At 40.4% G+C, this 27,686-nt stretch overlaps 1 protein-coding gene across 7 annotated transcripts in view; it reads left to right on the top strand.

The window, feature by feature from the left end:
- KIF13A (kinesin family member 13A) overlaps positions 1 to 26,367 on the top strand; it is a 268,080-nt gene extending 241,713 nt beyond the window's left edge. For 4 of the 7 annotated variants that reach the window (XM_056521241.1, XM_056521242.1, XM_056521240.1 and 1 more), the window contains 9 exons: positions 212 to 304; positions 453 to 609; positions 1,599 to 1,672; positions 2,659 to 2,706; positions 6,971 to 7,082; positions 7,175 to 7,326; positions 13,497 to 13,601; positions 17,436 to 18,447; positions 24,270 to 26,367. In XM_056521241.1, the coding sequence (XP_056377216.1) occupies positions 212 to 304; positions 453 to 609; positions 1,599 to 1,672; positions 2,659 to 2,706; positions 6,971 to 7,082; positions 7,175 to 7,326; positions 13,497 to 13,601; positions 17,436 to 18,447; positions 24,270 to 24,553 (2,037 nt within the window). In that variant the 3' untranslated portion in view covers positions 24,554 to 26,367. Of the gene's footprint in view, positions 1 to 211; positions 305 to 452; positions 610 to 1,598; positions 1,673 to 2,658; positions 2,707 to 6,970; positions 7,083 to 7,174; positions 7,327 to 13,496; positions 13,602 to 17,019; positions 17,061 to 17,435; positions 18,448 to 24,269 lie in introns of those variants that run through there. The other 3 variants (XM_056521243.1, XM_056521244.1, XM_056521246.1) reach the window with 2 other exon arrangements.
- The last annotated feature ends 1,319 nt before the right edge of the window (positions 26,368 to 27,686 follow it).

Here is a 27,686-nt window from a genome sequence, read left to right as displayed (position 1 = left end):
AAGATAACCAATTGTGTAGTAGACAACTAGCCAACCTAGGCATATACACATGTTCTGTAGTTGAGCAGGAACTCAGATATATGGCTAAATAGCTAGGCTTTGTGAAGCAATGGGGTTAAAAGTGAAGTGATAACCACAGGAAATTGCAGCATTTCTAAAGAATTACAGGCATTAACTATTTTCAAATCAGAAATATTTTATTTTCTTGCAGAGCTTTACACAAAGCTTAAAACGAAGGATGTCTGCTAAGAATATTCTGTATGCCAGCGGAGTAAGCTATGAAATTGTGTCCAACATTCCCAAGGTGAATTCCTTTGTCCAGTAGAGCTGAAAGCGACCAGTGTCTGTTTTTAAGAAGAATATCTGAAAAAGCTTTTTATTTTTTATCTAAGTAAGATTTATGTATAAAAGCACAAATTCAGAAATACATGACTATTTATGTGGTTTATTAGGCAACAGAAGAGACTGAAGACAGAGAAACACTAGCTTTAATGGCAGCACGGAGTGAGTACGAGGCAACATCTGATGGTGAAACATACATTGAAAAATATACACGAGGTGTACTGCAGGTGGAGAACATTCTCAGTCTGGAGAGATTAAGGCAGGCAAGTTTACTTTGCTATTGTATTTTTTTTTATCAAGTATTTCCAGTGGATTGCTCTGCCTAGACTTTCCAGGTAAGGACTTTTTCACATTGCTGCCATGCTCCGCTAAAGGGAACTCTGTCGCCAAGTCCCTTCAAAAGGATGGGAGTTGAGGGGGAAAAAAGAAATAGTGTTTGTTCTGTTTTTTTTTTCTCCACTCAACTCCTGTTAAATACTGGACACCAAACAGACCCCATTAAAATCAATGGGATTTGTCAGGACCCGGTGGCAGGGGGAGTGAGGGGTCCGGGATGGTGTTGAGGGTCGGTTGGACCCCCCCCCACACACACAGGATCATACACTTAATCCCTGTGGATAGGGGATAAGAAGTTAAGTACTGGAGTTCCCCTTTAACCAAATTAACCAAGTTGCAAAAGACCCTCCCCTTTGCAATTCATGATTTGGCTTTCAAATACAGACCACAGCCTGACTGTTATCTTTGTTCCAACATTGTTTCAGATTGGCCTAATACAATAGTAAACCTATACTGTACCTATTTTGTTAACATATGATCTTGACAGGACCTCCGTACTGATTCAGTCCTATCATAGGGAACAGTGCAGGGGAACTGCAGCACATCTCTGTGCCAGTCAATTTGTATTGCTCACTGCACAGGAAGTGCACCCGTAATGTGGTTTCTGTTTATAGTTGGGGGGGTCCCATAAATCCGGCCCCCATTAATCAATAATTTATGGCATATCCATTTCTCTTGGATTTGTAAAGAACCAAACAGTGTAAACCTCTGTGTGAAATTAGAAACATGTGGAATTAATGGAGCATAGAGTTGTAAAACAGTTATATACATAAGGACTTAAATTTTGACACAGCATAAACCCACATCTGAATTTTCTTATTGTAAACTGCTCAAAAAATGTATTTGATTTAACCTGTCTTTTATACAAATTAAGTTGATATACAGCTCTTTTTTTCTTTTTCATCATGGCTTCCAGGCAGTTACAGTGAAGGAAGCAATTTCTAAAAAAACTAAGCACATCCGGAGGAGCCTTAGCACCCCAAATATGAATAATGTAAGTATGTCTTCAGTACACCTAAAAACACTATGAATTAACTTAGTAAGTTACTTTGAAAAACAGTATTGTGGTTTATGCTTCCATAAAACAATACCTATATAAAGATATCATTTTTAAAAGTTGCTGTTTTTGACCTTCTCATGGAAAGAGAATGCAGTCACTTTTTTCTTGTCAGATTGTAACAGAAGTTGTAAAAAAAGTTGTTAAAGGGGTACTCCCACCCTAGACATCTTATCCCCTATCCAAAGGATAGGGGATAAGATTTCTGATCGCGGGGGTCCTGCCGCTGGGGACCCCCGCAATGTTGCATGTGGCACCCACCTGTTTCTTGTCCGGAAGCGCTGGAGGGTCTGGGTCGTGACCACGGGAATGGAAGTCCGTGACCTCAGGACTCCTCCCCCGTGTGACGTCACGCCCCGTCCCCTCAATGCAAGTCTATGGGAGGGGGCGTGATGCCCCCCCTCGATCAGACATTTTATCCCCTATCCTTTGGATAGGGTATAAGATGTCTAGGGTGGGAGTACCCCTTTAAATCACAGCTTTTTCTATTCTTCTGCATTTCTTCCCATGCGTGTTGATAGGTTGGGCTCTTACTGTTGTGAAAATACTAGTGTATACAAAACTCACAGCCAATCAGATATCTCTTTTCCGCTGCCCCCAATACTATTTGACTTAAACACTGAAAGGAGGAACCTGCAGCTGAGCCCCCCATTTACCTGTATACTTTGTTACTGTTGACAAATATTTGATGGACTGAAGAGGCTGGTAAAATGCATGTACGCTGAAAAAGGGGAAATACAGGCTGCTAAAAAGGAAGGAACATGTACATAACCCTTAAAAGATATATTATTAAAATAAGGTAGTCCCACAAAGGAAGTTTAACAAGTACACTCTGTAATTATTTTTGATTTTATATATATATATATATATATATATATATATATATATATATATATTGCTAAAAGTTGCAATCTGATTTGTAGGTGTCATCTAGTCGTTTGGATTTGTCTGGCTGTGAGGACGATGACAAGGTAAATTTATTTTTTTCAAGATGGAGCACATTTCAGGTAGAGAAATATGTATAACAAAAAAAAAAATTCACAGCAAATGGGATAAAATTTACTAAAAATCACAGAAAAATGGGCCATACTTAATGCGAACCTGTCATATCACAGGAAAAAAAAAGAATGCTTACATATGTTACTCACAGGGTGTGCTTCAGCTGGTGCAAAGATGATGCTGCAGCCGGACAGGATTATGATCTGGATGGTATGGGGACCCCTAGTGGTCTTTTTTTATTAGCAATAATTTCTATAAAAAAGGGATACAACATTTTTATTAGGTGAAAAATGTAGTTCGCTCCTACCCACATTAAAGGGAACTAAGCTCTATATTTATAGTTATATATGGTAAAAACTTTATCCTCGCCATCCCCGAGGATGAACTGAATGGAATAAATAAAAATAAAAAAGGCCAGCACAGGAAAAACTAAAGAATACAGATTAAATGTTTGAGTCCCCTAAAGGTAAGGTTTTTGAACCTATGGACCTGAATATGGACAGGTTAAAAAAATAAAAATGCCTGTAATGCATCATGTGTTAGCAAAACGGGCTGTCCCACCATTAAATGTCATTTGTTGTATAGACCATGAATCAATGTTTTCATTTATTTGCTGTGACATTTACTTGCATAGTATGGTTCCACCTGGTGTTTGAGGTGTATAATATATATAACCACCTAATGATCTGAGTGCTGGTTAACACACATGCTCAGTTAGCCTCACCACAGCTAGTTCTTTACATAGTGATTCTGTACACTCCAGAGCATGCAAGAGAAAGAGGACCAATTGTCAAATCAGAAATAGTCCGTTTTAGTTTTAGTATGTACAGATAAGTTAGGGTGACTGATCACATACCTTTTTATGGTGAAAATAAAATGTCCCGTTTCATGGAAAAGGGAGGGGGATTTGGTTGATCAATATACCGTAAAGAGGTATTTGATCAGCCCCCCTAACTTACCTATACATACTAAAAAGGACTTTTCTGATTTGACCATAGGTCCACATTAATATTCTGCCCTGTGTTTCAAGACCCTACAGAAGCATAGCAGTAGATTAGAAAAAACATCCTAGAGGAACTATGGGGTAAATTTATCAAAACTTGTGCAGAGGAAAAGTTCTTACATTTTTAAAAAGGCCTTTAACCCTGCAGAACGCTGTATATATATGGCGGATGGCGCAATACCTTTGCGCATTCCGGCGTATATAAAGGCGTTCATTAAATATTCACTCCGGCGGCGCTGATGGGGTTAATTGGCTAAAGTCCCGGGATGTCCGATGGGAGACCACTCACACCTGACACCCCGGGACCCCATTTGATTAACCCAATCGAGTGTGCATGTGTGGCGAATTGGGTGGGTGCGCGGCGGGATTGGGGTGTGAGCGACTGGTGTTCGGCGGTGGCGGTGATGTTGCGGCGGGTGAGTGCTTCCCCCTTACAATTTGCAAAACTACAACTCCCAGTATGCCCAGACAGTCTGGGCATGCTGAGAGTTGTAGTTTTCCAGCATCTTGAGGACCACAGTTTGGAGACCACTGTGTAGTGGTCTCTAAACTATGGCTATCCAAATGTTTGAAAACTACAACTCACAGCATGCCCAGACAGATAATGGCTGTCCGGGCATGCTACGATTTGTAGTTTTGCAACATCTGGAGGGCCACACCTTGGCAACCACTGGTCTGCTGCCTGCCTCTAGCTTTTTATGGGGTGCAGGGTTTTTTGGCTGATCGTACCAGAGGTTTTGACATAAACGCTAAAAAAAAAAAAAAAACATCCACATGTGACCCCATTTTGGAAACTACACCCATCAAGGAATGTAACAAGGGGTATAGTGAGCATTTACGCCCCACAGGTGTCTGCAAATAATCTGCAAAACATTTGCACAGACCACTGTTCCAAAAGTCTGTCTAACGCCAGTGGGGTGTAAATGCTCACTGCACCCCTTGTTACATACCGTGAGGGGTGTAATTTCCAAAATGGGCTCACATGTGGGGGGGGGGGGGGGGTTAACTGTTCTGACACCATGAGGGCTTTGTAAATGCACATGGCCCCCGACTTGAATTCCAGCCAAATTGTCTCTCAAAAAGCCCAATGGCACTAATTCTCTTCTGAGCCCTGTAGTGCGGCCCTGTAGTGCGCCCACAGAGCACTTTACATACACATTTGGGGTATTTCCTTCCTCAGAAGAAACGGGGTTACAAATTTTGGGGGGCTTTTTTTTCCTCTTGTGAAAATGAAAAGTATGGGGCAACACCATAACCACTGAAAATCAGCCACCCCTGTGCAAATCACCAATTTAGGCCTCAAATGTACATAGTGCGCTCTCACTCCTGAGCCCTGTTTTGCCCCCGCAGGGCACTTTACGTACATATGGGGTATTTCCGTTACAAATTTTGGGGGTCTTGTTTTCCTCTTGTGAAAATGAAAAGTATGGGGCAACACCAGCATGTTAGTGTAAAAAATGTAGTGTTTTTACACTAACATGCTGGTGTAGACCAGAATTTTTTATTTTCATAAAGGGGTAAAAGGAGGAAAAGCCCCACAAAATTTGTAACACAATTTCTCCCGAGTATGGAAATACCCCATATGTGGCCCTAAACTGTTGCCGTCAAATACGACAGGGCTCCGAAGTGAGAGAGCGCCATGCGCATTTGAGGACTAAATCAGGGATTTGCATAGGGGCGGGATTTGCCTTCGCCTTTAAAAATACCCTACGCCAGTGTTTCCCAAACAAAATTGCCTCCAGCTGTTGCAAAACTCCCAGCATGCCTGGACAGTCAATGGCCGTCCAGTAATGCCAGGAATTGTTGTTTTGCAACAGCTGGAGGCTCTGTTTTGGAAACAATGCCGTACGGAATGGGGAGGGGGGTGTTTACGGGCGCAAACCTCCAGCTGTTGCAAAACTACAACTCTAAACATGAACTGACAGACTGTACATGCTGGGAGTTGTAGTTTTGCGACAGCTGGAGGCACACTGGTGGGAAAACACTGAATTAGGTAACAGACTAAGGCTGCATTCACATCTAATTTTTGCAATATAGTTCCGGTATCCGGTTTTAGTGTAAAAACCGTATGGAACCGTATTGCAAACCGTATGTATAGACATGTCATTGAAAACCGTATGCCAACCGTAGCATCCGGTTGTGTAAGTTTTGCATCATTTATGGTTTTATCAGTTTTTTTTCCCGTACACAAAACCGTAGTCTACTACAGTTTTATGTCTGGGTGAAAACCGGATACAATGCGTATCCGTTTTTTTTTTAATGGTGGTGAATGGGAACCGTACAGAACCGTATGTGCGTATGGTTCCATCCGGTTTGCACCATTCGGTTTTGCAGTTTGCACATGTGCAGTGCACACCGAAAGTTCTTCCCACAAATAGAACAAGAAGAACTTTATTTAATTAAGGACAAACATAAAACCGTATTCGTTTTTTTTTCTTTCAAAAAACGTATTAAACCGTATGCAACCGGACATCCGTTTTCAAACCGTATACTGTTTAAACCGTACAGAGGTATATACGGTTGTACACGGTTGTATACAGTTCAGTCTGGTTTTGAGACATACTTTTTTAAATAAAACCTGATAAGGGAACCGTATTACAAAAACGAGATGTGAATGCATCCTAACTCAGTGTTTTCCCATGAGTGTGCCTCCAGCTGTTGCTAAACTCCCAGCATGTACTAACAGCCGTTTGCTGCTGGGCATGCTGGGAGTTGTAGTTTTGCAAGATCTGGAGGGCCACAGTTTAGAGACCACTGCACAGTGATTTCCAAACTGTGGCCCTCCAGATATTGCAAAACTAAAAATCCCAGCATTCCCAGACAGAAAATGGCTGTCTGGGCATACTGGGAGTTGTAGTTCTGCAACAGCCGGAGGCACACAACTACAACTCCCAGCATGTCCAGACAGCCGCTTGCAGCTGGGCATGCTGGGAGTTGTAGTTTTGCAACATCTGGAGAACTACAGTTTAGAAACCACTACACAGTAGTCTCCACCACTGTATAGTGGTTTCTAAACTGTGGTCCTCCAAATGTTGCAAAACTACAACTCCCAGCATGCCCAGACAGGCATTATGAAGGGATTAAGGTCAAAATGGGCTATGTCCTTAAGGGACTTTTGGTAAGAAAAAAAAATGGTTAATTGGTAACTCCTTTAAATTTAGTAATACATACTGGGGGGGGGGGGGGGGGATAGTTCTAGCTGCCAGGTTTTGATTTTCATATGTTTTCACTAGGGATGGCCAGAAAACCAGCTGGATGTCTCAGAGTACTCCTCTAGCTACAAAGATGTATCAGGCTATGGAAGTCAGCTCAATGACTCGCCTAGAAGAAGAGACAGCGGGGGAGGTAATATTCCATCGTGGTATATAATACGTATACAGTTAGGGCAATGAGCATGTTGGAGGTATATAGTAAGTGAAATATTTTTACTCTTTTAGGTGGACCACCTGAAAGTCCTCAGGCCTTAATATCAAGTCCGTTTAAGACATTCTCTCCTCACCATCCGACATTTTTAAAACCATTAATGCCTGTGAGAGAAGAACACAAAAGACAGGTTCCTGTTGAAACCCAGCCATTGCTTAGCCAAGAGGTATATGCAGGGCAGACTTCTTATGTGCCTGCTTATGGTTAAATGGATTTCTACTAACCTACTACTGAACTAAACGTCAAAGATTTAGCTTGTATAAGCCCTTACAAAACACATGTACCTTTCTATACATCTATATGGAGTAATCTGAATAGCTTTTGTATAACACAGGGAACCTGTTTTTGGTTATTTGGTCAACATAGAGCTCCTTGCTTAAAGAAAATCTGTCATGAGAATCACCCGCACTAAACCTGTTACACGGGCTTGTAGTATGGGTGATCCTGATTAAAACGCTTCTTATCTGGTTAAAAATGGTTCAGTGGTTCCTCAGATATCTATATCTTTAGTTTTCTGTTATTCCCTGGCTTGGGACTCAGTGGGAGGTGTTATCATCTGGGACTCGGCCACACGTCATTCTAGCTGGGCGGAGCGGCCACCCGGCTCATGAATATTCATGAACTTATCCCCGTGGTCTAACTCCTTTTTCTAGGTCTGGTGGGGAGGGCCACGCATGCGCCGCGTTCCGTACACCCGGAAGCGGCGTTCTCCCCCCGGCTTCACTTGAGCTGCGGCCCTATACAAGTAAGAAGATGGGCTGCATGAGTGAAAAGCTTGTTCCTTCAGTTTGTGAATAAAAACACCCTCCGTCCCTCCCTTCCTCCCACCCCCGGCTTTTCATTCATGCAGCCCGTCTTCTTACTTGTATAGGGCCGCAGCTCGAGTGAAGCCGGGGGGAGAACGCCGCTTCCGGGTGTACGGAACGCGGCACATGCGCGGCCCTCCCCACCAGACCGAGAAAAAGGAGTTAGACTACGAGGATAAGTTCATGAATATTCATGAGCCGGGCGGCCGCTCCGCCCAGCTAGAATGACGTGTGGCCGAGTCCGAGATGATAACACCTCCCACTGAGTCCCAAGCCAGGGAATAACAGAAAACTAAAGATATAGATATCTGAAGAACAGCTGAACCATTTTTAACCAGGTAAGAAGCGTTTTAATCAGGATCACCCATACTACAAGCCCGTGTAACAGGTTTAGTGCGGGTGATTCTGATGACAGATTTCCTTTAAAGGGAATGTATCATAAAATGACCTATTGATTAAATCAAGTTTTTGTGTTAGGCTGGGTTCACATCACGTTTTCCCCCATACGGGAGCGCAAACGGCAGGGGGGAGCTAAAACCTCGCGCTCCCGTATGGTTTCGTATGCGCTCCCGTATGTAATTCATTTCAATGAGCCGGCCGGAGTGAAACGTTCGATCCAGTCGGCTCATTTTTGCACTGTATGCGCTTTTCCCCTGGACTTAAAACTGTGGTCAACCACGGTTTTAGCTCCGGTTGTAAAAGCGCATGCGGCGCAAAAATTGCCTATTTTACTATCTATATCAGTTTTTCCCAAACTGTGTGTCTCCAGTCGTTGCAAACCAGTTGTTGCTAGGGCATGCTAGGAGTTGTAGTTTTGCAACAGCTGGAGGCACACTGGTTTGGAAACAACGGTCTATATCAGTGGTCTTCAACCTGCGGACCTCCAGATGTTGCAAAACTACAACTCCCAGCATGCCCAGACAGCCGTTGGCTGTCTGGGCATGCTGGCAATTGTAGTTTTGCAACATCTGAAGGGCCGCAGGTTGAAGACCACTGGTCTATATTATAAAATAATCATAAAATCTGGTAGTTTTAATTATGGCCACTGGGCCTAATATTTAGCTGAAACGTATTGCTCTGTACAGATCACTTTCCAGCATTGTCCTCCTTATCCTAACAGACAGGATTACAGTGACACCAATATATAAGACATAATTCTCTACAACTGATGCTCATAGCTCAGCTTCACCCCCTCACTGTAGATTGCCCTCTGCATAGATCCCAGAGCATGCCCAGAAACCTCTCCCATTCATGTGAATAGGGTCTGGGCCGGAATAATGCATCTCTGTCCATGGCGCTTACTAGAGATGAGCGAACTTACAGTAAATTCGATTCGTCACAAACTTTTCGGCTCGGCAGTTGATGACTTATCCTGCATAAATTAGTTCAGCCTTCAGGTGCTCCGGTGGGCTGGAAAAGGTGGATACAGTCCTAGGAAAGAGTCTCCTAGGACTGTATCCACCTTTTCCAGCCCACCGGAGCACCTGAAAGCTGAACTAATTTATGCAGGAAAAGTCATCAACTGCCGAGCTGAGAAGTTCATGACGAATCGAACTTACTGTAAGTTCGCTCATCTCTAGCGCTTACTGTACAGCATATCTCTAAATGCCATTTAAAAACTACTGAGGAAAGATGGCTGCCCACATAATTATGTGCAAAAAAAGAATTTACAAATTGAAAATGTTTGAGGATCTGTTCAGCATCAGCATCATCTGCGCTCTCCTGTTTGTACAGGCTTATAGTGTGGGTGATGCTGAAAACAATTGATTTTAACGTTTTGTAAACCGTGCCCCCGTTGCTACACTGTTCCCTTAAGTGTGAATATGCAAATGAGGTGGTTTGGTGCACTCATGTAGCTTCACAGCTTTGGCCATCTTTTGTGGCGCATGTGTGATTGTCACTGCGATCCAACAGTACGTGAGGCTTTCTGCTCGCAAGCGGGATCGCACAGGGGGAGAAACATGAAGAGGGCGTTAACCTGGAAGATGCAAGCCTCCTTATTTGCATATTCACATTTTCGGACACAGCGGAGCAACAGAGGTATGGAGCCTGTACCCACAGGTTAGCGTGGGTGATTCTGATGACAGATTCCCTTTAAGACATCTGCAGCAGTATGTTACTTGTGTGTAAGTTATTGGAACCATTACATTAGTTGGAACATCTGAGAAAGAACTGGACGGCAGCAGAAAATTCTCCTTCTATCCCTGTGATTTACTGGTTATTTTATGAATAGCTTCTAGCTGCTATATAAATTCTTCCTTTTCATCCTTGTATATATGACACCATATTAACAGGGCCCCCAAAGCATATTATAAAATTTAGATCTGTACCTGAAACCTAAAATTTCCCATCAATAATAAATCAAATATTTGGGATGGCGACCACTTTTCAGAGCATGTTCGAGAGTTTCTATGCCTAAAATATATTTATGACAAATTGCTAGCTTATGCCATTAATTACTGATTGGTGGGTGTCTTAAAGGGGTTATCCAGGAAAACTTTTTTTATATCACAACTGGCTCCAGAAAGTTGAACAGATTTGTAAATTACTCCTATTAATTTTTTTTTTTAATCCTTTTAGTTCTTATGAGCTGCTGAAGTTGAGTTGTTCTTTTCTGGCTTAGTGCTCTCTGATGACACCTGTCTCTGGAATTGTCCAGAGTAGAAGAAAATCCCCATAGCAAACCTCTTATACTCTGTGCAGTTCCCGAGACAAGCAGAGATGTCAGCAGAGAGCACTGTTGCCAGACAGAAAAGAACAACTCAACTTCAGCACCTAATAATTATTGGAAGGATTAAGATTTTTTAATAGAAGTAATTTACAAATCTGTTTAACTTTTTGGAGCCAGCTGATATATAAAAAAAATGTTTTTTCCTGGAATACCTCTTTAATGCTGGGACCCCCACCAATCCTCAGAACGGAGGAGCTGCAGCACTAGTTAAGTGCCACAGTTCGTTCACAGATATCATTATTATTATTATTATTATTAGATGTGCATATGCTTTTAAGTATTGGTGTATTTGCTTTATTATATCAGATGTATGTTTTCATGTATGTATGTATATATATATAGGGATAAATAGTTCTTTGTGTTGTGTGTAGGGTATATATATATATATATATGGATAAGTTTTCATGTATGTATGCATTTATATATCGATAAATAGTTCTTTGTGTTGTGTGTAGGGTATATATATATATATGGATAAGTGTTCATGTATGTATATATGGATAAATAGTTTTGTGTTGTGTGTAGGGTATATATATATGGATAAGTGTTCATGTATGTATGTATATATGGATAAATAGTTATTTGTGTTGTGTGTATAGTATGTCTATATGGATGAGGTTCTATGTATGTATGTAGATAGGGATAAATAGTTCTTTGTGTTGTGTGTAGGTTATATATATATATGGATAAGTGTTCATGTATGTATATAGGGATAAATAGTTATTTGTGTTGTGTGTATAGTATGTCTATATGGATGAGGTTCTATGTATGTATATATGGATAAATAGTTATTTGTGTTGTGTGTATAGTATGTCTATATGGATGAGGTTCTATGTATGTATGTAGATAGGGATAAATAGTTATTTGTGTTGTGTGTAGGGTATATATATATATATATATGGATAAGTGTTCATGTATGTATGTATATAGGGATAAATTGTTATTTGTGTTGTGTGTAAAGTATGTCTATATGGATGAGGTTCTATGTATGTATGTAGATAGGGATAAATAGTTCTTTGTGTTGTGTGTAGGGTATATATATATATATATATGGATAAGTGTTCATGTATGTATGTATATAGGGATAAATAGTTATTTGTGTTGTGTGTATAGTATGTCTATATGGATGAGGTTCTATGTATGTATGTAGATAGGGATAAATAGTTCTTTGTGTTGTGTGTATAGTATGTCTATATGGATGAGGTTATTTGTATGTATATATGGATAAATAGTTTTGTGTTGTTTTGATGATTGATGTAAATCAAATAACATAGCCCAACTTTAACTTGTTTTACACATTTACTCTCTGTGCTCAGGAGTCCTTTCTTCATTAACGCATAAAAAGATAAATAATACAGTATGTGCCTACCTTCGGTTTTTACTGGAGTTATTAGCTGTTTGCCTGGGCGATTTGGTCCTGAGAAATTGTTGGTCGCCGAGCAAATTGTGACAAATTTATTAAAATGGTACATGTGGTGTCATAAATTTAGTGAATTTAGAGATTCGGAGATTCCATTCTGGCGGCAGCCGCCGCAATACTTCGGCGGTAGGACCGCGCGGCACTGTGCCATCACCATTGACAGCTATGCAGTGTTCGCGGACTTCTACAGTTCCCGTATCAGGTTTTTGAGGAAAAACGGATTCCTCAAAACCTGACTAAACTGTATGAAAACGTGTGTACAAATTTTAACCCGTATACGGTTTGAAAAATGACATCCGGTTGCATCCGTTTTTAAGAAAAAAAATATAAGTTTTTCACTTTTTACTCCTTTTTGAATAAAGTTTTACTTGTTTGATTGAAATTCCAAGAAAAAAAAAACTGTGCAAAGTCAAAAACCGTATGGTGAAAACTGGATGGAACTGTACGCACATACAGTTCTGTACGGTTCCCATTGACTCCCATGTTAAAAAAAAAAAAAAAACGTCTACGGTTTAATACAGTTTTTCAACCGAACCTAAAACCGTGGTAGACTACAGTTATGGGTACAGGAAAAAAACCTGACAAAACCGTACAGGATGCAAAACGGACACAACCTGATCTTTTGGCGTACGGTTTTCAATGGAGAGTCAATGCATACGGTTTCCAATACGGTTCCATACGGTTTTCACATAGAAAACGTATACGGGAACTGTATTGCAAAAACGTGGTGTGAATGCACCCTCACATAGTGAATCTCCCCTAGTTAGCACACATATTCTTCTGCTAAACCTGGAATCATATACACTTGTCTTTTTGGATCTGACCCTAAAATTTGCCTCAAGTGCGATTTTTGAATCTGCTCATAGATATAGGAAGTTTGGACTGAAACACTTATGACATATGGTATTCTTCATTCCAGATAGTAGGTACATTGTTGGGTTTATTGCTAATTAACTTGAAATGTGGCAATGAGTTTTGCAGGAAAGCTTTAGGCGAGTGGAACTATACTTACTGTTTGGTGTTGTTGCACCTAGCAGAAGACAATATATGCAACATACTGCATATATACTACATCAGTGTTGAAAATGTAGAAAGGTCAAACTAACGTAGAAAGTCAAACAAAATGTTTTTTTTATTTTTTGACATTTTTTTTCTTAAGAGCTGACTATTGAGCGTTCCCTAATAAGCCTTGAGGCATGGCTCTGTTATAAATCCTGTTATGCCTTATGGACAATGCATGTGTTATAGACAATGTTTGCTGTTATTCATGCATGTTTTTGTGTATTGTGTTTCAGTTGCATGTCTTACTCACCACCATTGTTTGCATTACATGATGTTTTGTGGTGTATGTGATGTGTTATGTGTCTTAACCTTTGCAGAGCATGTCTTCACCCCTGACAAATAACACTGGCACTGCTGTGCCTTCTGGACCTAATACCAACTGCATGCCAGTAACAACCAATAATATTCATGAAGATTGTATTGTAAGTTATTACTTTAGCAATGATACCCATCTTTACATACTTTTCTATTATTGCACTGCTTTAAAAAAAATATTAAACTTTTTGTACAAAATCAGTATGTTTTTTGCACTGTGATCTGTACTTTTTATTTTCATTTATACCACATTTGCGTATATGAAACTTAAAAATCACTTTTTATTATTATTATTATTATTATTATTATTATTTTATTTAAATTTTTTTATAAAATGTGACAAAAAGCAGCAATTTTTAACTTTTTTTTTTTTACGTTTATGCTGTTCACCGTACGGGATAATTACATTTATTTTGATAGTTCGGACATTTGCTCACGCGGCAATACCAAATATGTTTATACATCTTTTTTTATGCTTTTTAGGGGTAAAATGGGAAAAAGGGACAATTTACATTTTTATTGAGGAAGGGGATTATTCACAGTTTTTTTTAAACTTTTTTTTTATTTTACACTTTTTATGTCCCCATAGGAGACTATCTGTAGCAATCATTTGATTGCTAATACTGTTCAGTGCTATGCATAGGGCATAGCACTGATCAGTATTATCAGCCATCTTCTGCTCTGGTCTCCTCAATCTCAGACCAGAGCAGAAGACCCCTGGAGACGGCCGCAGGCAGGTGAGGGGACCTCCGGCTGCCATTTTAGATGATCAGATCATCCATTTAAACATGCTCATTGCCACAGATGCCATGATCTCTATTGATCACTGCATCTGATGGGTTAATGGCAGACATCAGTGCGATCGCTGATGTCCGCCATTAACTGGTCATGTACAGGATGTAAATGTCCGTCCTGGTGCGCAAAGTACCTACGCATCAGGACGAACATTTACGTCTGTGGTTGTTAGCCATACACGTTTAGATCCTTTAACGTAAAAACTTTTTATATAATGTAGATAATAACATTATATGTATATTTGTAATATACATTGGTTAAAAAATGTGTATATTTTGGGGTGAAAAAAAGCTCTACAGCTATTGCCTAAGTCTGCAGAGACAAAATACATACACTGAAGAGAAGCAGGGCTCTGTGCACTGGGCAGGGCTTTGACACTGTAACATGCTCCCAGGATGATTGACAAGCCAGGAGCCTGCACAGAGCCCTGCTTGTCCTGCCCTCACTTCCTGTATTTTGTCTACAGACACACAGGCAACAGTGACAGCATTTTTTCACCCAAAAATATACAACATTTTAACCAGTGTGCACTGCTCAAAAAAATAAAGGGAACACTAAGATAACACATCCTAGATCTGAATGAATGAACTAATTGTATGAAATACTTTCATCTTTACATAGTTGACTGTGCTGACAACAAAATCACACAAAAATTATCAAATTATCCATGAAAATCTAATTTATCAACCCATAGATATGGAGTCACACTCAAAATCAAAGAGGAAAACCACACTACAGGCTGATCCAACTTTGATATAATGTCCTTAAAGCAAGTCAAAATGAGGCTCAGTAGTGTTTGTGGCCTCCACATGCCCATATGACCTCCCTACAACTCCTGGACAGTCTGTGGTGCAATGTGGCGTTGGTGGATGGAGCCAGACATGATGCCCCAGATGTGCTCAATCAGATTCAGGTCTGGGGAAAGTCCATAGCATCAATGCCTTCTTCTTGCAGGAACTGCTGACACACTCCAGCCACATGAGGTCTAGCATTGTCTTGCATTTGCATTAGGAGGAACCCAGGGCCAACCGCACCAGCATATGGTCTCACAAGGGGTCTGAGGATCTCATCTCGGTACCTAATGGCAGTCAGGCTACCTCTGGCAAGCACATGGAGGGCTGTGTGGCCCCACAAAGAAATGCCACCCCACACCATTACTGACCCACCACCAAACTGGTCATGCTGGAGGATGTTGCAGGCAGCAGAACGTTCTCCAGGGCGTCTCCAGACTCTGTCACGTGCTCAGTGTGAACCTGCTTTCCACAGAGCGTCAGTGGCAAATTTGACAATCTTGGTGTTCCCTGGCAAATGCCAAACGTCCTGCATGGTGTTGGGCTGTAAGCACAATGCCCACCTGTGAACGTCGGGCCCTCAAACCACCCTCATGGAGTCTGTTTCTTCCCATTTGAGTGGACACAGGGTAGGGCTCTGGCAGTGCTCCTCTTGCACAAGGGCAGAGGTAGTGGTTCTGCTGCTGGGTTGTTTCCCTCCTACGGCCTCCTCCACGTCTCCTGATGTACTGGCCTGTCTCCTGGTAGTGCCTCCATGCTCTGGACACTACGCTGACAGACACAGCAAACCTTGTTGCCACAGCTCGCATTGATGTGCCATCCTGGATGAGCTGCACTACCTGAGCCTTTTGTGCGGGTTGTAGACTCCGTCTCATGCTACCACTAGAGTGAAAGCACCGCCAGCATTCAAAAGTGACCAAAACATCAGCCAGGAAGCATAGGAACTGAGAAGTGGTCTGTGGTCACCACCTGCTTGCTATTTGCCTCTAATTTTCACATGTTGTCTGTTCCATTTGCACAACAGCATGTGAAATTGATTGTCAATCAGTGTTGCTTCCTGAGTGGACAGTGTGATCTCACAGAAGTGTGATTGACTTGGAGTTACATTGTGTTGTTTAAGTGTTCCCTTTATTTTTTTGAGCAGTGTATATTACAAATATACATATAATGTTATTTACATTATATATAAAAATTTTGCAAACGACATATACACTTGAAATTGTCCCCCCACAAATCTTTTGAAATATGAAAAGTTTTGATTGGTTGGGGTATGAGTGTTCAGACCGATACTGATCTCTAGATGTAGCCAGGAAAGCATGTGAAAAAGTGCTTCACTCCTGGGCTGGTCACGATTTCTATCCAGTTGCAACAGATAGCTACATTAAAAGGCAATATGGTCATTTCCTGCAAATGTATAGAGATCTCCAGCTATATTGGTAGGGATCAGAACGCCAACCAATCAAAATTCTTGATATGTCCCTGAGATGTCAAAACTTTTGAACAATGACTGACAATTTAACACATTCATTTTACCAATATATAAATTTCCTTGTCTGGCTTTACCCTTAACACACATTCTGTTTAAATTATGCATGTTAGTGCCCCTTTGCCTACCCAGTGCCCTAATAATAGTATATTTGGAGAACTTAGCCCCATCCAGTCACTAATGAGGACAAAGTAAGGTACAGACTATAGGATTTGCATTGCTTCTGTCCATCACTTCAATGTAGCCTTGCAATCAATTTAACCTTGGCCATAGAGAACTTATATATGGATTAATAAACAAAATAGAATCTGCATGGTAAGCTTGCATCAGGATCTGTTTAACCAAGTAAAATGGTTAAATGGATTATAATGTAGTTTAGATTAACTCTTTAGTTATTAAAGCCCAAGTTTACTGGTCACCTACTAAGTTCACTTGCTGCTCTCTTATCTTTAGGTCTGAGAAGTGCCAGATACCGTACACAAGGCTTCCAGGAGGTGAATTCATTTTAGTAGCCCTGGTCGTGGATATTCAAGTTTGTAAAGCAATTAATAGGAATTTTGCAAAATCCCTAAACACATTTTCATAATAGATAATGTAAAATTTTCTGTCAGACCCCCTATGGTACTATGTAAGATATTTGGAATTTAGGAAAACTGATGTGGGTAAGAGATGTTACAAAATATACCATATAAACATAAAAGATACAAACTTTGTGGCAATGACTTGCTCTGGTACTGTTAAACTTAAGAATTGACCTCTCAGGTATCATGTTTGAGGTTACTTTTTTCTTCTTAATGTACATAAAAAAATTATACCGGTTATGTGAGCAGTGCTAGATGTTTTATTGACTTTTAATTGTATTCTTTTAGGATTCTGAAGAAGACCTTGAATTTGATGAGTCGATCAAAAAAGAAATGTGTTTCGCTGGCTTTAATGATTTCAAGCCTTATGTGCCAGAGGAGTTTGCAGACTTCAGTGTTTACAATGCTAGTTTGGACAACAGGGACTGGATAAGTTCCAAAGCAGACTTAAATTGTTCTCATTCTTTGGATAAAGATGTTTCTCGGAGCCCTACCACCAGCAGTGTTACCAGTGGTTATGTTTCACATAGTGCTTCTAATATTACTCTCTCTGACATTGTGGTTGCATGTAGTGAAAGTATGGACCAGTTAACTATCCAAGCAAGAGACCTGGAAAGTCAAGAGCATCAGGAACTTACTGGACAGCAGTTTGTACAAAATTGTAAATCTTATGCACAAAAAGAGTCCAATGAGAACAGCTGTCTGGGAAATCTAACCTGCATAGAAAAAAGTGCCTTTGATAAAGTGCCATTTTGCACTACTGAAAAAGACGTTGCTGTGTTGTGTAGAAGTGTGTCCTCTTCTTCTACGGACTGTAATAAAGGAAATTTTGTCCAGTTTTTACCCTCTGAGGTTGCTGTGGAACATACTTGTGATATTTTGGATGATCATTCCTTTACGGAATTTATGGGTGTAGAAGATGGCAAAGACTTTGAACACCATGAAGATCCATCATTGTCCTCTTCTAAATTAGAAAGTAAAGGATCTAATGTTGTAGATTTTGACTCTGTTATATCGGGTGACCCATATAAGGATTCTGACCAGGAACTGCCAAATCAAAAACATGAAGAAACCACATCATGTTCTCAACATTGCTCCTCTGAAAGCCAATTGCCTGAAAAGAATCATGTAGATTCTTGTGATGATTATGAAGACAGTTCATCCCATGCACCACCATTCCACCTTTCCTTGGGTGACCAAGTCTGTATTGGCGACAACAAAATTGGCACGGTGCGATATATTGGCAGTGTGGATTTTTCACGTGGTGTATGGGTTGGCGTTGAACTTCATGTTCAATTAGGTAAGAATCAACTCTGGTAGCATATTATTTCTAGGAGAGACTGGGATTCTAGGAGGTTTATTAGATATAACATTGCTTTTATTTCCCTGTAGGTGTTAAAAGATATGGATACCTTTTGAAACACTTTTAATTCTTAAATTCCTCTCATAGAGAATGGCAAGCACTCGGCACTGCTGCCTTTTTATATAGCGTCAATGTGTTAGTACCTCTGTTAGCTGATCCATGCCAGGTGGTGCTCTCTATAATGCACAGTCCAACATACAAAATCCAACATTGTAGAAAATAACCAGGGCAACTCACCATATGCGTTTTCTTCACCACTTCTTTATTCAAGAAAACGTAGGGAATACAGGCAGTGCAGGACATGGGTGGACGATAGACTCAGGGGGATGCTGATCGGGGCTCAATCAGCATCCCCCGAGTCTATCGTCCACCCGTGTCCTGCACTGCCTGTATCCCCTATGTTTTCTTGAATAAAGAAGTGGAGAAGAAAATGCATATGGTGAGTTGCCCTGGTTATTTTCTACAATGTTGGACTTTTAATTCTTGCTTTGTATTTCATGTGGTACAAAAAAACTAAAATATTTTTGCTTGGGGGGGGGGGGAGTGAATATATGTGGCGGAAGGTGGTGTTAATATGAAGCAGTGGGGGCATAAATCAGGGTAAAGAAGACTTGAATATGAAAAGTCACATTGACTGGGACATGGTATTTCCAAAATAAAAGGTCTTACATTCCTGTTATACAGTGGTTACTACCTACTAAAAGTTCTCCATGGAAAGAAAATCAGTAAAACTGGTAATAGAATCATGGCCACCCAATGCTTATTGATGATTGTGGGGAGCCAAAGCTAGCCAATATTGTTCAGTCCTGCAGAAGAGTTACTATTGCACAAATTGCAAAACAAAAAAAAAGTTACGGCTGGCTATAATAGAAAGGTATGAGAATACACTGCATTTAAAGGATATTCCCATCTTCTCATCTCAAGATGTTATCTCCTATCCATATCAGATAAGTGGGGTAGCTGTCATTTTTACAGATGTAAACTTAAGTGCCATGGACTTCTTTTCATCCGTTTACAAAATATGTAATTTGTCATTCTAAGTCAGCCACACATCTTCCCATGAACACAGGAGATGTCTAGCCAATAATATGACTAAAGGGCTGCACAAACAATCTAGCGACCCGTCCTTTACTGATGGCTAATCTGTTAGTTGGTGATAAGTATCTAATTGTGGGGGTCCGGCCACTTGGATCCCCACTAATCATGAGGACAGGGTCCATTGTACTCCATGTAAATGGAACAGTGGCCGAACATGCTTACTGCTGTTCCCTTTACTCTCAATAGGACTAATGAAATGGGGGTCTTTGAGACTCCCATAATGAATACAGATTTATGTTCCACCGCTCCTCCATTTGCAAAGGGGACAAGGGACACCCATTTTCATGCATAGAGGGGGTACCAGCAATCGCATATCCTTATTCAGATGCTTAATTAACTATTCTGTAGATAAGTAATACACTTTACTCCACTTTACTCCTGGAATAAACCTATTCACTTCTTTACCAGTAACATAGGTCAAAAAAAAAAAAAAAAAAAAAAGTGACCTGGCAGTGAAAGGGTTAAATGGGAAATTAAATCAAAATGATTTACTGATAAGTAATAGATACTTATATGTTTTATAAATTTGCTCTAGGAAGTGTAGCATAAAAGCAGAAACAAAAACTTACTTTCCCTCCCTTCCTATTTGTTTGTCCCTTGGCTGATCACTGCCCATATTACACAGGGCAATGTTTCTTGGCCTTGACTCTTCACATTTCATCATTATCATTGTTATTTTTAGGTCTCAATATCTGTGCTGATTAATTTCTTAATATGTTTTAATAGCAGTCAAAGTTATGTTTTTCTGGTGAAAGTTCCATGTACAGTCATGGCCGTAAATGTTGGCACTCCTGAAAAATTTTTCTCACAGAAAAGGATTGCAGTAGCACATGTTTTGCTATACACATGTTATTCCCTTTGTGTGTATTGGAACTAAACCAAAAAAGGGAGGAAAAAAAGCAAATTGGACATAATGTCACACCAAACTCCAAAAATGGGCTGGACAAAATTATTGGCACCCTTAACTTAATATTTGGTTGCACACCCTTTGGAAAAAATAACGGAAATCAGTCCCTTCCTATAACCATCGATAAGCTTCTTACACCTCTCAGACGGAATGTTGGGCCACTCTTCCTTTGCAAACTTCTCCAGGTCTCTCTTATTGGAAGTGTAAGTAGAAAAAGAAAACAAAGGTGCGCTCCTAGTGTAGAGGTTTTAGGTAAGCGAGACCCCCAGTGGGTATGCAATCTGCTTACCAGAGATTGTTGTGCTGCAGGCACAACACAGAGAACTGCATGTAGAATCGTAGTAGAGGTGCAGGTAAGCTGGCCACGGCGTCCTTCTCAAGTGGCTCTCGATCACTTCAGTGGTAAATAGACATCAGGCAGATAAAATCCAGGAAAATAGGACTTTGCCAGGTGCTTCTCCTCACAAAAATGACAGTCCAAACCACACTTGATGGATAAAGGAACAGTCAATTTTATTGGGTGCAACAAGTTTAGAGTCCGGGCAGGACTCTTCATCAGGCATAGCAAATTAAAACATAAATAGGGTATACGGTATATGAGGCCTGGAGCAATCATTACCGGGTCAGGGGTTATGCCATTACATAATGGTTAAAAACAGCAGAAATAAGAATATTCAAATTAATTCAATAAAACTTATAATAATATTGCTTCAAAAGTGAATATTTGTGTCAAATTTATTATATTGCAGTACAGTGGCATAGTGTGAATTGGGCTTGGATGGTAAACTGAGCGATTTATTTTGAATGGGGACCGTAACGAGGGTGGTGTGTAGCTGTCACAATAGTAAACAATGTTAGACATCAGCACTATTCGGTGCCGACATTGGGAGTTGCTAGCAGGGCTGTGGAGTCGGTAGATAAATGTTCCGACTCCGCAGTTTTTTGTACTTCTGACTCCCCGACTCCTCTGTATTAATATGCAAATGTATTTATAAACACTTACAGTTGAATCCAAGAAGCTGTTCCACCAAGTTCTTCTAAGCTCTTCTAGCAGATAGAGGTAGTTGGGCAGAAGCTGCTGCCTTCTCCTTTTTGTGTGCTGATCTGCTGCTGAAGATAGGGCAGTGGGAGGATCCAGGAAGGGGCATTTATTATAAAACATGATTTCCCTAGTAGAATCCCATAGTCATGTTTAAAGTTTAAGCTAACAATCGGAGTTTACAAGTTTTTATAACCTTAGCTGAATGGCAGCAGTTTTTCCAATGGTTTACAGCTTCAGTCTTGAACTATTGACCCTCCATTCCCTTCACTTATACAAGTGTATCTAGTCCTACAAAAAACATATTTACTTAATCCCTTATCAGTGAGAGGCTAGGTTACCCATGGGTTCCCTGTAACAGCAGAACACAACACTATGGAAAGTAGAAGTATTGCTGCTCCTAATTGTGCGTTGCGTGCCATATAGTGAAGCACATGAAAAGCATGCTTCTTCACGGTCACTTAACGTGTTCGTTTTGCGGTTACGTGAGGCACTGCATGCATTGGTCTTTATTCTTACAGTAGAGAAGTCATTAATTATAACTTTGTGATTTGAGACATTTAAACTTGCTTTTTTTTTATTCCAATCTAAATTTAGATTTATTGTTTGCATTGTTTGCCGACTCCAGCTACCCCAAATTTCGTCCGACTCCACAGCCCTGGTTGCTAGACAGCACATCCGTATGTCAGCATCGCACAAAGGAGGTGCCGGTGCTGACATATGGGTGTGCTGTCTAACAACTCCCGATGTCGGCACCGCACAGTTCCGGTTCCCATTCATAATAAATCGCTCTGTTTACCATCCGAGCACAATTCACACTATGCCACTGTAATGCAATATAATAAATCTGATACAATTATTCACTTTTTAAGCAATATTATTATAAGTTTTATTGAATTAATTTGAATATTCTTATTTCTGCTGTTTTTAACCATTATGTAATGCCATGACCCCTGACCCGGTAATGATTGCTCCAGGCCTCACATACCCTGTTTATGTTTTAATTCACTATGCCTGAGGAAGAGTCATGCCCAGACTCGAAACTTGTTGTTGCACCCAATAAAATTGACTGTTCCTGTATCCATCAAGCGTGGTTTGGACTATCATTTTTGTGAGGAGAAGCGCCTGGCAAAGTCCTGTTCTCCTGGATTTTATCCGTCTGATGTCTCTTATTGGAAGGGCGCCTTTTCCCAACAGCAATTTTAAGATCTCTCCACAGGTGTTCAATGGTATTTTGATCTGGACTCGTTGCTGGCCACTTCAGAACTCTCCAGCTCTTTGTTGCCATCCATTTCTGGGTGCTTTTTGACGTATGTTTGGGGTCATTGTCCCGCTGGAAGACCCAAGATCTCAGACACAAACCCAGCATTCTGACACTTGACTGTACAGTGCGACCCAAAATCCATTGGTAATCCTCAGATTTCATGATGCCTTGCACACATTCAAGGCACCCAGTGCCAGAGGCAGCAAAACAACCCCAAAACATCATTGAAAATTGTAGTCTTGCTTTTTTATGTCTCTGTGGCAGCAGTGGGGTCCTCTTGGGTCTCCTGCCATAGCGTTTCATTTAATTTAAATGTCGACGGATAGTTTGCGCTGACACTGATGCCCCCTGAGCCTGCAGGACAGCTTGAATATCTATGGAACTTGTTTGAGGCTGCTTATCCACCATCCGGACTATCCTGCATTGACACCTTTCATCAATTTTTCTCTTTTGTCCACGCCCAGGGAGATTAGCTACAGTACCATGGGTTGCAAACTTGTTGATAATGTTGTGCACTGTGAACAAAGGAAAATCTAGATCTCTGGAGATGGACATGTAACCTTGAGATTGTTGATATTTTTCCACAATTTTGGTTCTCAAGTCCTCAGACAGTTCTCTTCTCCTCTTTCTCTTGTCCATGCTTAGTGAACTAAGACTAAGTGAACTTCTCTTCTTTTTTATCTGCTTTCGGGTGTGAGTTTTATGTTGCCCACACCTGTTACTTGCCCCGGGTGAGTTTAAAGGAGCATCACATGCTTGAAACCATCTTATTTTTCCACAATTTTGAAAGGGTGCCAATAATTTTGTCCAGCCCATTTTTGGAGTTTGGTGTGACATTATGTCCAATTTTGCTTTTTTTCCTCCCTTTTTTGGTTTAGTTCCAATGCACAAAAAGGGAATAAACATGTGTATAGCAAAACATGTGTTACTGCAATCCTTTTCTGTGAGAAATACTTAATTTTCTAGAAAAATTTCAGGGATGCCAACATTTACGGCCCTGACTGTACATCATTGCCACTTTCCTTAGAATTTGTCAGATGTTTAGTTGGTGAAATCTCTGATTAGTCCACCATAGACTCTTTTCATACTAGAGATCTTTGGTGGTCTGGGATCACTGTGGCCCAGATTCATCAAACTGTGTAAGAGAAAAAGTGGAGTGATTTTTCCACAGCAACCAATCACAGCTCGGGTACCGAGCTCTGGTAAAGTAAAAGCTGAGCTGTGATTGGTTGCTGTGGGAAAATCATTTCACTTTTTCTCTAACACAGTTTGATAAATCTGGGCCTGACAATGACAAATGAATTGGATTTTCCTTTTAATCAAAATACCATCACAGCCACACCACCATTGTCAAATAGAGTTCAAGTGTTAGTAAGTGTCCCATCACCATGTAAAGTCCCTTACTTGGCCTTTGAAAAGGCACACGTTCATCAAATAATTTTTTCTTTAAGGCAAACATGATGGCACCGTGAAAGGCAGAGAATACTTCCGTTGCAAACCCAAATATGGTGTATTTGTTCGACCCAACCGGCTAACAAAAGCACTTGGTTCAACTAAGAGAGACAATGGCAGCACTTTGCGGAGACAAGCGTGCAACACAGACAAGCGGAGGAGTGCTACATTGAAAGGATTCCCATCACCTAGGACAAAAGATGCAGGACAATATTCATCTGGGAATGAAGCAGCATCAGCTTTTTCCAGAAAACAAGAGAACAGGAAATCCTGGATCAACTAAGATGCAGTATTTGCACTTACTACACACCCCTGTGTATAAACTTCTATGGACTGGTTAAAAAGAAAGCTATTTTTGTACAGCTGTACAGTTTTAATTCCCTCAGATGTTTACTCAGTCTAGTACTGAATATTGTTCTAACAGTTTTTAACAAAGCCTCTTATTTAGTTTGTCTGCCTTGTAGGCGGGTGGTTTGCTGCACAGTAAAAGCGCGACTAAAGGATAGTTCTGTATACAGATATGAGGAAGGTACATGTCTATTCTTAAATAATGACAGTGGCTTATATTTTATTCAAATGATAGAAATATTCCTAAAAAATAAATTGAATATACATATCTGTACAAAAAAAAGCACTGTAAGCGGTTTCTTATTTACCAAAGAACATGTGTTAGCATGTATAGTAGCTGTTATCTATTCAGTATGTAGGCAGCTATTTTTGGTTGTGGACCTTTTACTGTTACGTGGGAAGTATATGAACAGCTGGTGATACCACTAAATCATTGTTGTGGTATGTTTGATGTAACTGCTTGTTGTGAAGTCATAGGTAGAATGTTGGTCAAGTTCACAAAAAGACTGCCGTCAATGTGTGTGGTGACATGGAAATACTGCTTTGTGCTTTTGTATTAGAGGTGGTTGTTATATGGCCACATTAATGTAGGCACTAAAATGAAATGAACACAATGTTGCCTTATTTTATCTCTTCTTTTTCTTTACAGCAGGCTCTGAAAACAAGTCGTAATACTGGTCTGGTAGTTTAATCCCAAGGATATGTATAGTTATTGAAGAATAAATAGGCAGGATTTAATATAAATTCTTCCAAATACTTTGCACATCAGAAAGTGGGAGAAATCAGAGCTAAACCACATTCTCTGTCTGTCTTCTATGCTGCCATTTCCCATACATTCCTGCATAGCTCCTATCATATCGTAAGAGAGCTCCCTGTACTCAACAATGCAGTGTGTACAACATGAGAGGTGCACATGCTGACTTATTTCAGGTCATGTTCACATGTGGCTTATTTGTTGTGAATTCTGCATTGAAACTACAACATAACACAGTACAATGTATGTGAATGGGATTTACATGCAGTTGGAAAAATCCATGCAGATAGAAAGGGGTGTTCCATCCAATAACACTTAGGGCCAAACAGGCTATATCACTCTGTTATAATGCCAGCAATCAGCCAACAAATGAGCATGTTTGTCAACTGATCGCTTTTGTTCTATCACAAAATCACCTCTCATTTGCCACGCATCTTCCTTTGTAATAGGGGGATATGACTGATGCATAAGGGCAGCAAAGAGACATACGAACGATCCAGCGATCCTTCATGCAGCACTGCGTAAATGAATGTTGAGCCTTGTAATAGTCAGCACTTGTTTACTGCACAGTAAAGGGGATAAAAGTATGATCATGGGGATCAGACTGCAGGAACATGATCTAGAGAACAGGGTCCTTAAGGGGGTACCCCACTGGAAAACATTTTCTTTTAAATCGACTGATGCCAAAAAGTTGAACATATGTGCAAATAACTTCTATTAAAGAATCCCAATCCTTCAAGTACTTATCAGCTGCTGTATAATACACAGGAAGTTCTTTTCTTTTTGAATTTCCTTTCTGCCTGACCAAGTGCTCTCTGCTGACACCTCTGTCCACGTCAGGAACTGTCCAGAGCAAAAGAGGTTTGCTTTGGGGATCTGCTCCGGATCTGGATAGTTCCTGACATGTACAGAGGTGTCAGCAGAGAGCACTTGTGGTTAGGCAGAAAGGAAATTATACAGCAGCTGTTAAGTACTGGAAAGATTGGGATTTTTTACTAGAAGTAATTTACAAATCTGTTTAACTTTCTGGCACCAGTTGATTTAAAAGAAAATGTTTTCCAGTGGAGTACTCCTTTAATCTCCTTGCAGAATGGAGCAGCACTGCTCATGCTTGGCCACCTCTTCATTCTACCTGGAGACTCTAGACTTCATGAAATCCCAGTCAATTTTTTTAAGTGAAGTAAGTTCTGTTTACATTTTGTTATTGCCTTTCATCAAACTGATATTTCAGGAGGATTTCCTGATTTATATCAGTGCATATTTAACTTGACGTGCCCTAAAGGTTTAACTATGTTCGTTTACATGGGAATAGGGTCACACACAGCGCATCCGCAGCATATTTGATGCTTTGCATGTGCTGCTAGCAGTCACAGAGCGATGACAGAGCGAGCTATCTGCAGCTCCCTGCTTTTAGCAGCGTATTTCCCTCTGGCAGTCACGAGCTGACACAAAGAGCTACCCGGCCGCAGCAGGGAGACTGCTCTGCATCAAATACGCTGCAGATGCGCTGTGTGTGACCCTACCCTTAAGAAGTATATGGAAGGATTAGCAAAAAAATCTTGCATGGTTTTGTGTTCTTATGTTTCCCACTCAAATAATAGCCATAATATCGCTCAAGAGTAGACATTATATCATATCACAATTAAGGCTCCTTTCACACTACCGTTAGTGCCCGGTAGGTGATGTCCATTAGGAAGATAGCGGGAGAAAAATCTGTGCATTCGCCGTCTTTTTCTCCCGCTATCTTCGGCCACAATAATGGGAGTTATAACGGACTTTAGAGGAATCCCTTTAAAGTGAATGGGATCCTCTTTGCCCTTTATGACTCCAGTTAGGCTCCGTTACAATAAGGGCGGTCAAAGTGTAAAAAAAAAGCCCTTAACGTCTGTTTGTAATGGAGCCACTTTAATAGCGTGAATGTAACCTTAATGTTAACACCATTTATTGTCTGTTTCAGTTCAGAGTTGTAATATACATGAGATTTAGGCTTCAGCTTTAGTTTCTATGTTGTTTTTATTGAGTTGTACAGAATAAATCATTACACTACCTGGAGATATTCATAGTAAATCATTGGATTATAATATTGGCATCTGCCCAGTTGTACTATAGTTTATGTGATTCATCCTGGTCTTCATTTTTTCAGCTACCAGACAACATTATAATTAACTCAGATTCAAGAAGTGTAGGATTCCTTCAGTGTGTCACTATGACAGGTATTTATTGCTAAAGTATTTTTTATCACATTATCATGAGCTGGAAGCTACAGCAGTATTTCGAGCAGACCTTGTTAGTAGGAAAACAGGAGTGTAAATAA

The sequence above is a fragment of the Hyla sarda genome, chromosome 5, assembly GCF_029499605.1.
Source record: "Hyla sarda isolate aHylSar1 chromosome 5, aHylSar1.hap1, whole genome shotgun sequence".
In the NCBI taxonomy this organism is placed as follows: Eukaryota; Metazoa; Chordata; class Amphibia; order Anura; family Hylidae; genus Hyla; species Hyla sarda.
The sequence above is the reverse complement of the archived record's forward strand: the minus strand, read 5'-3'. Positions and strand labels throughout refer to the sequence as shown.